Below are 14,372 nucleotides of genomic sequence, written 5' to 3' on the forward strand. Positions count from 1 at the left end.
AAATGTCTGTTATTCAGAATAATATCTAAACCTATACATTATCCAATTAAAATTGAATTGTTAGTTTACTCAAATCTTATTAAACAAATTAGATTCTACATCTGACTGTTGTGTTTCTTTACAATACTGCAATGGAACAAGTCTGTGATGGTTGGTCACTAGGAACAATAGAGAAAAGTATGGCAGGATGGAAAGAAGCCTATTGTAGAAGCTTGGTGTGAGCTGACTTGTTGAAGGCATAAATGCACAACGCTTGTGCTTACCAAGATAAGGCAGTAATTGCTATGGCTGGGGCTGTTGGGAGTTGAGTTGCAGGTTCCTTCCTCCTGTTGTTAGAGGAAATCATCTTAGAAGAGGCATCCTTTCCTGTTTGTGAGAGAAGGGAGGATGCCTCTTTTTAGGAGTACTGTATATTTGCTATCTATTACGTTGCTAGAAATCATCCTTTTAATAGTAATTTTAAAAATCAGTTGGGTAATAAGTTGTGGCTCTATTTGAAAATCAAATAGGGCCATGTGCCCTATTTTTTACATTTTTTACATGTGCTCCTCTTTTCTAAATCAGGTTATTAAATAAATTAATCCACATGATCAATTGTTTAACGTTTCCATCGTTTTAGAGGTATATATGAGCACTAGGGGCTGCTGCGCCTTTGCTAACTGCCCTTCCCTACCACCTGACCAAACCCCTCCACACACAGCTCGCTCCATTCCCCATACCATTTTAAAGGAGGGAGGAAGCATATCACAGAGTAACTTACTAAACTTCTATGTGAAGCACCTTTCCCTGTGTGTTAAACCTTGCTGTAGGTGCCTTTAACAAAGCAGGGTGGTGCTTCACAGCTCCTCCTCCTCCATTAAACAGCTCTCCTGAGCCACTTGCCACCCATACCACTTCCTTGCTCACCTGCCTGCCATTTGTCATGCTGCAGTTGTTGTGGCTGCCTATGCGTTGAACCAAAGGGGAACTATTCTGGAAGCTCTGCACATGCCCTCTTAGTAGTCAATATAATCCCACAATTAATAAGTAGTTGTTGTAACAATGAGCTCATATATGTTTATAATCACTTGCTTTGATATAGGCTAATTGACTTGTTTTGAAGCTATCCATATCTGTGAGCTTGGGGTGCTGGACTCTGAGCACAGAAAGGGGAACTATCTGTTGCCACCTATGCCCTTATCTGGTCAGGTGAAGTCATGGGAAGTCCTAGACAAAGTGGTGTTTGCTGCTTTGTGTATAAAGAACATAAGAACATTTACTTGGGCATGGACAAACCATCTCCTTGATGTGATGCCCATCCTGCTTCTGTAAATGCTGGGAGACATGGCAGGCTGATTTACTGTAAGTCTAGACCAGGGCTCAGCAAACTTTTTCAGCAGGGGGTCAGTCCACTGTCCTTCAGACCTTGTGGGGGGCCAGACTATATTTGGGGGGGGGAAATGAACGAATTCCTATGCCCTGCAAATAACTCAGATATGCAACTTTAATAAAAGCACACGTTCTACTCATGTAAAAACACCAGGCAGGCCCCACAAATAACCCAGAGCTGCATTTTAAATAAAAGGACATATTCTACTCATGTAAAAACACGCTTATTCCCAGACTGTCCGCAGGTCAGATTTAGAAGGCAATTGGGCCGGATTCGGCCCCTGGGCCTTAGTTTGCCTACCCATGGACTAGACCTTTCTTTTAATGAAGCACTAGAACTAATTGTTCTGGTGTTTTTGACATCCTTCTTTGGTATCCCTGCATCCAGCCACTCCCACGAGCTCTTTGGGCTTAATGGATCAGGGCAGCCTGTTGGTGGCTGTGCGAACTGTGTATGATGACAGGCTTACATTTTTATGTATGTAGGAAGATAGACATATGGAAGGGTACTGAGTGCAGAATAAATCCAGGTGTCTGAAGCCTTTGACAGATGTTTCAGTTTTATATGTAATCAATGGTGATGCTCATCAGCTCTAAAGGAAATGGTTTGTTGTGAAGTGTTTTGCACTTCCCTGGGGCTTTTTAGCTATTGTGTCAAGAGAAGCGCATTAGACCTAGAGAAGTCAATCAGATTATGCCACTGTTTCCATAGAAACAGTACACCAGTTTTTCTAACTTGTGTCCCCAGGCACTTAAATGTTTTAATTAAGAAACCTATTTGTATCATTCAGGCTAAGAGTACTGTTCTTCAATAAAAAGGTAAAATATTCCCTCATTTAGGTAAATCACCCAGTAATTTAATATATCTATATTAGGATAACTAGATGGATTGCTGTCCTTTTCCTGTTTTTAAGACTTGATTTTTTCATCTCAGAAATCTGTTTATAACATCTGTTTTTGACAGAGCAAATTATTTTGTACTATGAAAACAGAAACAGTGTTTAGATGTTGAAATCATTTTAAGTGTCTAGGGGGAAGTTCTTCTGCCCTTCTGAGATAGTTTTATGGCCATTAATCTCTTTCATTTTTATCAAGATGACTTCTGTTTAAAAACTGTGACTTATGGAACAAAGCCTGCACATTCCTCAAGGGTGTGGATGACAGCAACCATAACCTTGCAATGATTGTGTTGGAAGATTTTATCAGCTTTTGAACAAAAAAGTCTCCTTGCTCTTTCCTCCCCCCGCCCCCATCCCCAGTGAGGGGGAATAGTTTTAGTAGAAAGTAGCGTGGTTGTTAGAAATAAAAGGTTGAATATTATGGATCACTTTATAATAAATTCCTCACAGTGTGTGAAGAGCACAACTCTCCTTTGCATTTCATGCTTTGTCTTTTAAGGGGGAAAGTGTATAAGTTCATAGGGAACTTCTGACGAAATTAATGCGGACTTATCAAGGATGGTGTCTTTATCCATTTGGAAATGGAAACATGTGTCTGTCAAATGTAGAGGACATTTTTGGGAAACGTACTTGGACAGCAGTAGGTGCAAAATATGAACAATAGAACTAATAAGTATGGAATAAAGAAGGGGGGGAAATAATATATTTCATCCTCTTCCCACTAGGCATGTAGTGGGTTTGCTGTTTGCAGTTTGCTGACTTGTCTCCTTAGAGAAGGGTAGCCAAAATGGTACTCTCCAGATGCTTTTGGACTGCAACTCCCATCAGTCAGGGGAACTCATGGAAGTTGAAGACCAACAACATCTGGAGGGCACCACTTGGCTACCCCTGCCTTTTTAAGGATTCCCTATAAGCCTTGACTGACATGGAGAAGCCAAAACTGTGTTGTTTTTTAAAAAACAAAAACACTACATCTCTATGTTGCCCTTCCTTCCACAAGCTCAGAAGGATGTACCTTTGATATGTAAGGATGGCTTAAGCTGAGATAGAGTAACTTGCTCACGGTCAAGCAGGCTTCATGGTTAAGTTTGAACATGTGTCTCCCTGAAGCTAGATCACACAGGCACTCACCTGTCCTGAAGTGTTCATGTTGATGCTGTGTATCATCAAAGTTGTTTCCAGTGTGGTATGTGTCCCTTTATAATGGGGATTAGGACTGTGTGGCCCTCCAGATGTTGTTGGACTACAGTTCCCATCATTCCTTGCCCTCGGTCATGTTGGATGGGACTGATGCGTGTGGTAGTTCCAGAACACCTGGAGGGCCACAGGTTCCCCAGACCTACCCTAAATGAAGAAACAGGTGATGTTGGCCAGATCCTACTTGCAACTAGCAGTTTCTTTAATTTATTTTCACCTCCAAATACCTCAAGCAAAGAAGTCAAATTCAATTGAGCTCTTATCATCAAAGGACAGCCTGACTGGGATTTTGTGTGTGTTTTTATTTTTTATAAAATGAGTATAAAATGAGTTATTGCAATGAGTAGGCTTCTGCTTATAAGGGCTGAAGGTTAAATTCTGAGACAAGAAAGGGGCATCGGTTTAAGTAAGAATGAAGACTTTGAAGGAATAAAGTATCTTAAGCCAAATCTTCTTAAAGAATACCTAATCATTGGATGAACTAGTCAGAAGTTCAGCAGGAGCAACAGCAATACCAATTAAGTATGTTTAGGCAACTGTTTGGAAGTAAAAAAAGCTCCCCACCCGGTAAATGACTCAGAGAGATTTCACATAAGCTTTCTTTCTCATTCCTGTTCCAGAGTGCCTTGTCTTATGCAGTTATAGCTATTCTGCATGATCTAAAAATCGAGTTCTTCAAATGTGTAGAATACATTTTCACTATTTGTCTGCTTGCTTAGTCATTCTCACAGAGGCAGAATCTTGGGTATAGTTGTCTGGCTGAGTTCCCAGCTGTGTGTTGCATGGTACTAACAACCTTATTTGAGATTCCATTTATTTGTTGCTTGGAAATGTTCCTATGAATATGCAGAATACAGGCAAATAAGTATGAAACTGAACAAAAACAAAAATCCTAACCATTGTCACTCAGTGTAAATCAAAATATGGAGAGAGAGGAGATGGTGGTAATGCAAAGATCTTTTGGTTAGCAAGTTACAATACTGGGGATGATCGGTGGAATACTAAACAGAGGGAACACATAGCATTCTGGGCACTACCATTTGAAATTGTTGGCTGGCTTAATTCAAGACAAATTGGCCCATTGGTTTAGCTAGCTTTGGGGAAATAGGGGCTAATTAAAAGGTTAAGATGACAAAATAGGAACATCATATTCCAGAAAATCGACAGCAAATTATCCCAACAAGCAAGCTCATTGTTAAAAGCAGAAGGCAAGGTAACAGCTCTGTAATGGAAGAGTGGTCTTTCTTCTTCTGGAAAATAGAAGTATTATGAATGCAAGTAATGTTTACTCAGATCAAACGTAAGGCAGTGTTAGTCCTTTGAAATGGTATTGTGTTTTTCTGTCCTCTTACTTTGTTCTTCCATTTGAATGAACTGTGTCAAAACAGCATGAGGCTCATTGCATTTTGAAGGCTACCAGGTACATATATTGTAGCATAAGCTCTTTGTCAGTAAAGCCTGCTTTCTCAATTACATGAAATGATCACCTGAGTATGTATAAACCTAGAGGTTGCTCTCTCTTGCACACATATTATATAACTGAAGTCAAGTCAGTTATGTGCAAGTGGTTGAATGCCAACATTGATGATCTTCAGGTGTTAACCTTGTTATTAAAACTAACTGTTAACAATTTCCCTTCATAGGAATTTATCATGGCACATAGCTCTGGACACACAGAAGAAGTTGTACACACCTCACTCCCATGCATTCATTGATCTGAATAATGATTTCACTGCAGGTGAGTCACTACTTTTGAAATATCTTTTAAGTTCAGTTTGGCATTACATCTACAAGCAATTAAACTGAACATTAAGCAATTGCATATGCGTTGTGAATTTCCAAGGCTGAGTGGTGTCCAGGACTCAGATCCAACAATGTTTTTTTCCAAGCAAGAGTTTTTCTCAGGAAGAGGAGAAAAGAATCTAAAACTTAACAGGTTATTCTGTGTCTATGGGAGTCCTATAAGAAAAGCTCCTTTTAGACAAAAAAAGGGGGGGCAGTGAAAAACAGTGCTTGAATTATAGGACAGCATTTTGTTATGGCCCTGTCTTCACAATATCTCTCTGTCGTAGGAGCCAACTCCTAGGGGCCATGGGGGCTTCGGCCCCCACAATAAAATATTTGAGGGGGCAGGGGCCCCCATAGTTGACGGGCATTGCTATTCAAATGTTGTGTGTGATCAGTTATGCAGGGCGGGGCTTACCTGCCCCCCCCCCAAAAAATATATTTTATTCAAGTTGGCACCCCGGCTCTCTGTGCCTGGCTGAGGAGCACAGTTAGGTCTGTAGCTCTCCATCACTTTGTTTGCACAGGATGTCTGTTCAGAAACATCCATGCTCAGTGCTTTAATGACAAGAGAATCAGAAGGTGTATTCCCTGCTTCACTTTTGAATGCCCCCTTAACCTTCTAAAAATAGTGCCTAACTTTGTGGAGGGTATTATCTGGCACCCACAACACTTTGACCAATATAGAAATAGCAACACCCCGGTTTTTAATAATAAAAAAACACTGTTTAGAGCTATAAGTGCATTGCACTTTCCAAAGTATAGAAGGACAGGTACAGCATCAAAGAGTTTGCCAGCTAAAATTCTACAAGACGGGAAACAACAGAAGAACAGTAGCTTTTTGATTCTATTGTTGCTTACTTTATTCTTTCATAGTTTAGCTTCTTGTGTTCTTTCTCTTTCCCACTTTTAGTCCGGGATATTTTTTTTTATGATGGATTATTGTTTTATACTTATTTTTATGCTTTAGTTGATCTTTGTTTGGAAGGGAAGAACGGGGTGTAAATTTTTGCATAAATAAATGCAAATTACATTTCAGTTACGTGTACTCAGGTTGAGTAGGAGCAGTGTGAAACAGGGACTACAGGCAATGCCCCAAATATTGCATCGAAAATGTGGGATTTGAGAAGGGATTTTAAAAGATTAACAGTGCAAACCTATGCTTGGGTTCAATGGGACTTATCCTAAGGTAAGCGGGTATGAGATGGTAACCCAAACTTGGATTGTAAGGGACACAGTAGGAATGGGGAACTTGGTGAACTCCAGATGTTGCTGGACTACAGCTCCCATCATCACTTACCATTGGCCAAACTGGGTGGGGCTGGTGGGAACTAGAAGTTCAGGAACATCTGGAGCACCATAGATTCTTCATCTCTGTGAAAGAGGAGGACAACTTAGAAGGGATGCGAATGATCCGTGCCTTGCATGTAAAGAACACGCTGTTTATTTTTGCAACAGATGTAGCCAAAATAGTCACGCCAGCTAAACTATTTTTGACAGTTATGTCATTATAAACAGCTTAACAGCTTTAAATTGTGCCTGAAAGGGGAGAGGGATCCTCTCTAGTCTGAGCATCTTTATGCCAATTTAGTTTAGGCCTAATCCATTTTCCAACTGCCACACTCCTTTTCATCTTTTAAAAAAAATATTGTATGGATCTGCCCTCTCATCCTATGCTGAAGCACCATGTACATAGATGGTGCTATATAAGTCTTAACACAACAATTGCAGCAATTAAAACTTTCTTTAAAAAGTTGAAATTATTACCAGCAATAATGTAATTATGTAGCAGTTATCTAGGAGACTCCGTTGAAGAGTCATCATTTTTCATAATAGAATTCCATGGACAAATCTATGCACTCAAATCCTCACTTAAAGCCAGGATATGCCACCATGCGCTTTCTCGCCCCTTGCATGTGAGCAGCAAAATAAACTGTAAACAATAGCTTTCCCATTAAATGTGAACCCATAAACTACCGTTAATGCCCTGCAAACAAGCCAGAATATTAAGCCTTGATTTAAAATTAGTACCCTGGCTTGTTTGTAAGCAAATAAGCGTAGTTTTTGAGGTGGTTCATAACAGAAATGTGTGATTAAGAGCTGAATCCTGGCTTGTTCAACCACCTCTGTATACTTGCATCAGGGCCAGCCCACCCATGAGGTAAGGTGAGACATCTGCCTCAGGCGGCAGAATCCATAGAGGCAGGAGATCTGGCATCCAAGGAATCCAAGCGATGGCTGTGGCACGCTGCTTGGATCTGCCTCTTCCTCACCAGCCCTTACCCCACATGCCATCTCTACAGCGGCCTCTCAGCCCTAGCAGAGAAAGGCGCCATTTTGTGGTTTGCCTCAGGTGCCAAAATATATTGCACCAGCCCTGACCTGCATGCAGCTCGTGTGTATCCTGCCTTATTAATCCAGCGATTGATTGTGTGGACCAGACCCAGTTTGGTAAACTGCATAAGAGTTCTCTCAGCCTTGAAAATAAGTACATCAACCAGAGTGAAAATAGCATTGGCCTAATCAATGAGATAACACTATTTCAGATGCTTTTCCAGGGTATTTTAATTTGGCTACAAAAACAGATTCGTTATTTCAAGAATTATTCCTGGTCTTGAAAACCTCTTTATCAGTGGAATTAATAGCATTGGCCTAAGTAATGTATTTCCATGCATTGCTGAACAAATTCACAGGTTGTTTAGATTAATGTGAAAACGATCCTGCCTAAATAAGTATAGAGCTGCCACCGTATTTTCTTGGATACAAAAGTACTTTCAGCATATAAAATATGGACTCCATACAGATAGCCGTGGTGTGAAAGCGACGTGGTTTGCTATGAAGGAAACTGTTCAGTCTGAGTGTAGTCAGTCAGATTGTTATTGTTTGTAGCCAGTGGCCATTATCATTTATTGCAGCAGCTATTTGGTGGCAAGTTATACCTGCACTCTTCAGTTCTGCTCAGCTACATTCCTCTTACTGTGAGAATATAAAAACAGTCTTTTTTTTCTGTGATGACTCGACCAGTACTGTGCACCCAGTATTTGGATTTGTGGTTATCAAGCACCAGTGCTTGGTAAAGCTGTTCTTTGAACTGAGGTTGTTTGTGATACTAATATTGTTATTAATTTAATTTATATCCTGCCCTTCCTCCCAAAAGAGCTCAGAGTAGCACAGACACAAACAATAAAGCCATCAAGACATCTGAAAACATGATATGGTCTTGGTGGGGTCCATTGTTCAATAGAAGAAGCCAGACATCCCACCATGTAGCACAAGGCCTTGTATTCCAAGTTACAAACTGGATTGTGACCTAAAGCTTTAAAGAATTGCAAAGAAACTTTTGTGTGATTGTCATATTTGATGGCTTTATTTATCATATATTAGTATTCTCTGTGCAACATTACTTTTTTTCAGCAGGAATAGTGTAAGAGAGGAAGGAGTGAAGTGTGTAGAAAATTGATGCGATGTATGCAAGAAAACTGAATTAACTGTGCACTTACTCCATGAGTACAGCTCTGCCTCTTCTTCTATCCCCTAACCTGCCTTCCTCATTAGGAAAACCCCATGAAAGCCTGTACTAGGAACCCTTCAGGGAAGCTGTGTATGATCTTGTGAGTTATCACATGCGTAGAGTCAAGGTTCAGACAGCACAGGAATGAAGGTGCAGAAACTTTAGTGGGAAGAATGTGTATTATAATGTGTATTTTTGTCTATGTGTGGAAATTGCACAGCTATCTGCTTGCTTAGATTTTTGCGTCCCAATTTCCTTATGCACAGAATGTGCTTATTGGGAATGTAGAATTCACTGAGTTCCATTAAATCGTCTGCAGTGAAGAAAAATAAGTACGTAAATGTCACACAAGATATCTTCTGTTGGAATAAATGGAAACAATGAGTGTTGGGAAGAGAATTAAGTGGCTGTCTGCAAAGATTTTGCTCAACAGCAGTCAATGCAAATCTCAACGTGTGTTTCTCTCTTTAAACATCTCGTACAGTGTAGGCATTGCAAAAAAGCATAACCTGATGTGCTGCTGGCTGTTTGCTTGAGATGTTGGATGCTTTGTGTAATCAGTTCTTTGCGGAGGCAAGCAAAGACATTTCAGGGAAAGAGACGGCGCCTTTCTGCCCTGTGCATTGCTAATTGTAATGCAGGTAACATCCCTCCCTACACAAGCAAAGGCGCTGCTTTGTTTACTGCCTCGATTCCTTTCCTTCTAGCAATAAATCTGCTAGTTGGACAATAGTTCACAAACCTGTTCCTAGTATCCTGTTCATTACAAGACTATCTAAAGCCTGAGTTTGAGCATGCAGCCCAATAACTTCGCAATACAAGCTGCCAAATAGAAATTAAAAGCACTCTGGGGTCAGAGCCCATTTGAATTGGAAGGGATAACGGCATCCATTCATAACTACATGTTCATCTCTTATCTGCATTCATCTGCCCTCTTAGCTGCCCTGACTGCACCCTGGCAGAGGATGCCACAGGGAGATTTGGCTGGTACGATCATTAATCCATTTTGGGCACTGCCATTTCTGTGCTGCTCTGATGGTAAACTGCATAGCAGAGTAATGCAGTCCTGCTGCTGCAGTAGCCCTACTGCCAAGGGTGCTGGAGGTTCAAGTGGAGGAGGGTCGTGAGATTTACCTAGGCTTCTGGGAAGAGGACAGAGTGGCTCCCTCCCACCCTTCGTTGCTATTGCCATGAGTTTCTGCTGCCACAAGCACTGTCGGTGATCACAGCAAGCAGGGCAGCTGGCCTATGCCAGGCTGGGAAGGGGGCAGGCAGCAAACCAAGTAGAACAGCAAGAGTTGGAGGCAGCTTCAAACCACACAGGCTTGCATCTATGTAGTTAAATGAATTTTTATTTTCATTATTATTTAATGTATTAACATCTTGCCTTTCCCCCAAGTTGGATTCAAGGTGGCTTAAAACATTTTAAAGCAGCATTATGAAATACAAAGTAATAAAAACAAACAAGTTAAGGACAATAATTAAAACGCATCGGAACCCATTTAGAACCTGTAAATAAAATGCAGTTTGACTTGACAGCAGCCCAGTGATCAGTATCATCTGCGCCTTAGCTTTCAAAAGCTTGTTTCAATTGAAAGGTCTTAGCCTGCCAGCAGAAGGGTTACAAAAAGGGAGCCAGCCTCACCTCTCTGGGGTTAGGGTTCCTTCACCACCACCACCACTATATTTGCACATGAAGAAGTATACATAAAGTAAAGGCAACAAAACATTCTTTTAATGAGAAAAGGGCCAGAGTCTCTTTATTAATAAACCTGGTTGTAATTGGAACAATTCAGGCAGCTGTCCAGATGGTTCCCCCTCCCATTCAAACCTGTTAGTAATCCTATTTATATGTAACCATTGTAAGGGGAAAAGATTTCCTCTCATGTCCCTCACCAGCCCCACTGCCCTCCACCCAACTCGGAACTTTTTAGATATTTTAGACTACAACTCCCCATGCTAACTGGGGATGATGGGGTTGAACTACAAAGACTGGAAAGTGCCAAGTCAGGGGAGTTGGTCCTTCACTCACGTACCTGTACCCTGCAATGCTCAGGATTTGTGCTGTCCTCTGGCAACACAAGTTAGTTTACCCTTCTTTAATTGCTGTTAACAGGCGACTTTATTTTAGGAATGCTTATCCTTGCCAATTGTGGCACTTGCGGTGTGGAGCGGGGAAGAAAAGCAAAGCACTCCTCTCTTGGGGAACCTGACAAATCCTTGAAATTTCCTTAGCTGCTGTTGCTGCCCTCTTAATGTTGATTTCAATTACCCTTAACGTTGATTTCAATTACCCTCCAAAGAATCCTGTGCTAATGACCCTAGAGTAGTTTCCGTTATGTACATAGTGTGATTTTCCTTGCATGTGAGAAACTATTCATGTGCATTTTGTATAGTGAAACTGGCTGGGCTTCTAGCTGGATTTTCCCCATGGAACCAATATTCCGACTGGTTTGCCCCATGATACTAAAGTATGGCTTAGCAATGTGTGGCCAATCCCCTGAGCAAGGCATTGGGCTTGCACACTCCACGCTTTTCCCCCGCTGGTCAGTAAAACAGACTCTGGCTGGCTGATTCTTAGCTAAACAAGCCAACTTCAACCATAGTTTAAAAACCTGGCTTGTGTAACTAACAATTGCTTGTTTTTGAATCCCTGTTCCTGGCTCACAAGTCATACTAAGCCAAGATTCTTTGAAACTGAAAGTAACCTCAGCTGAAGCCCTTTTCATGGAGGTGTGGGGTGCATACCCTCCAAGAATTCTCTGGTGAAAATAGGGACATCCCATTCCATAATGATAATTTTACTGTTTATACCCCACACATCTTACTGGGTTGCCCCAGCCACTCTGGCAGCTTCCAACATACAGTGGTACCTCCGGTTACGAACTTAATTCATTCTGGAGGTTCGTCCTTAACCTGAAACCGTTCTTAACATGAGGCGTGCTTTCTCTAATGGGGCCTGCCGCGCTGCTGGCGCATGACTTCCACTCGCATCCCAGGGCAAGGTTCACAAGCAGGAGCATCTGCTTCCAGGTTAGCAGAGCTTGTTACCCGAAGCATTCGTAAGGAGGACGATACGTAACCCGAGTTTCCACTGCATATAAAAATATAATAAAATATTAAACATTAAAAAAAACCTTCCCTATACAGGATTGCCTTCAGATGGCTCAGGGGTTGGGTAACTCCATACCCTCCAACAATTCTCCAGTGAAAATAGGGACATCCTAAGGAAAAGTGTAACATTCCGGGATCAAATCAGAAACCGGGCCAGCTTCTGTAAATCAGGGGCATCCCTGGAAAATAGGGACACTTGGAGGTTCTGGGGTTGTAATGAGAGAGGAGCATGCAAACCCGATGCCTTGCTCAGCTGACTAAGGCCACTCCATTTAACTGTGATCTGTGTTAGGTGCAAACTAGCCCTCTGATTCTATGTACCTGCCCAAATGTTAATATAGTCACCAAAGGCTCAGCTCTGGCATTCTGACCTTCTGAGAAAGAAAAGGTCTCTGGTTGACAAAAATAGGGTCTTTCTTGTGGCAGCATCTCAATTGTGGATCTGGCTCCCCTTATCAGTCTTTGATGTCACTTAGGTACCAGGTAGATATGGTTTTGATTGTCCTGGATGTTTACTGGGTTTAATGCCTCTTTAAATTGGTTCTTAAGAGCCGTCATTGATAGGATCTGTTGATGTCTGAAGCTGATGCTGCTTTTTCTGTTTGTTATCTTTGTTCTTGTATTTTTTAAACTGTATTTTATAGCCTACCTTGAAGATACATTTTTTAATAATTCTTAGTAAAAGGGTTTTAAATGAGTAAGGTAGCCTATAATTGGTTACCAAAAAGCATTATGAGCTTGCAACTATATTTTGCAGAACTACATTTCAAATTATATGCAGGGGGCTAATGTTTTTGCAACATGATTGTGTTGGGATATTTTTTTCCTCTGGTAAAGTTTTTTTTTAATGAGAATCAGATACTGAATGCAAATGAGAAATTAATTGGTTTTCTTGCAATAATGTTTGGCTTATGAACTGTTGAACATAAAAATAATGAGTTTCAAAAGCCTGCTGATGTGGAGTGGGGTTTCTTCCACTGTTCATGGAAACACAGCAAACTTTGCATGCAGAATAATGGTATTTCCCGTCCTCATTGCCATGCAGTAAATGTAAAAATCCCAGAGGATGAATCCCAGTTGATCTGCATAATTGGAAACATAATTTATCTGTAGAGAAGAAATCTTAATACCTGCATGTTTAAATGAAACTCCAGGGTTAAAAATGTAGATGTAGTCGATCTTATTCACAGATGAGCCGTTAGTTATGCCCAATATAATCTCTGCTCAGTGCAGTACTTAACAATTATTGTCATAAATCAGTTGAGTTTTGAAACATTTGTTTAAGGCTTTGCTCTAGAAATCTGGAGTCGCCAGTTGTCCTTGTTTCCAGGAAAATATTTTGTGATAATCTTTATTAGCAGTAATAGATTGTTTTGAGGCTTTGTTTTTAATTACTTAATTTAGTACTATCTGAAAGAATCAGTGCTTAAAATTTTTTATTATTACATCAGATTACCCAGCGGGCAATGCTGTTGTCCCTGTTGCAGCCTAGAACTATTTTTGTACATCTCTCAGGTATTCGCTAAGTGCCTTATAAATTCATAAACTCAATGTTTGAAGTCAGGCAGCAGCGGCATTCTCACGCAACACTAAGCCAGGGGGTAGCCAACATGGTGTCCTCCAATCAACAGCTCCTATCATTGCCAATGATTGGGGATGGGAGTTGTTGTGCAACAACATCTGGAAGGACCACTTTGCCTACCCCTGCATCTCGCCATGAGGCTGATTTATGAAGCTGTAATGTGCTTGGTCTGTGTAGTGGTGCACGCCGCCCAAACACTCCTCCCTCTTTGCTCCTCCCTTCATGTGAGAGGGTAAATAAACCATGAAGTGGGCTACCTTAACAGTCCACCTGAACCTAGGATATTAGTTTGTTTCACCATAATAAACCACAATAGCAGGTCAGCCTGAAATCAAGGGTTGTTTTCAGCTTAGTTGTCATGGTTTATGACAGTGAAGCCAGTCACAATCCAGGGTTCAGATTGCATAAGGCTATGCCCACCTCTTTGTGGTTTGTTTATCTGCTTGCACCCATGCACAGAATAGCTTAATAAACCAAGGTTTGTGTCTGCACTGTACGAAAATGCAGTTGTCTCTGGCCTCCGTCTCTAAATGCACTTATTAACAGCTTGGCCTCGCAAGATTGTGACAAGGAATGAGATAAGGGGAATGACCATAGACCTACTTTCGTCACACCCAGTAGGACTTTTGATATCCCCACCCCAACATCATTCAACCAGCAGATCCCAGTGACATTTCACAAACTGATTCTGTAGATTTGTCATGCATTATGGGGGTGGGGTGCTGCTTAAGAAACAACAACCCAAAGCTTCCTTGGGTGTGGGGAACTAGTTATGAATTCTGTTGATCCCAGCCAAAGACACGTTTAAAGCTCAGCACAAGGTAAAAAATAAAATTAAATCAATGAATAAAGTGACTGTAGCATAACAGACACAAATAAGAATTATGTTTGTCTCGATAAGCAAGGTTGCTTACAT

At 41.0% G+C, this 14,372-nt stretch overlaps 1 protein-coding gene across 1 annotated transcript in view; it reads left to right on the forward strand.

Moving 5' to 3' along the window:
- The window catches only part of ITFG1 (integrin alpha FG-GAP repeat containing 1), a 114,643-nt gene that overhangs the window by 7,918 nt on the left and 92,353 nt on the right, over positions 1 to 14,372 (forward strand). The window contains exon 6 of the mRNA XM_053400234.1: positions 5,108 to 5,202. Coding sequence (XP_053256209.1) covers positions 5,108 to 5,202 — 95 coding nt within the window. The remainder of the gene's footprint in view (positions 1 to 5,107; positions 5,203 to 14,372) is intronic.

This window comes from Podarcis raffonei, chromosome 8, assembly GCF_027172205.1.
Source record: "Podarcis raffonei isolate rPodRaf1 chromosome 8, rPodRaf1.pri, whole genome shotgun sequence".
Classification (NCBI taxonomy): Eukaryota; Metazoa; Chordata; class Lepidosauria; order Squamata; family Lacertidae; genus Podarcis; species Podarcis raffonei.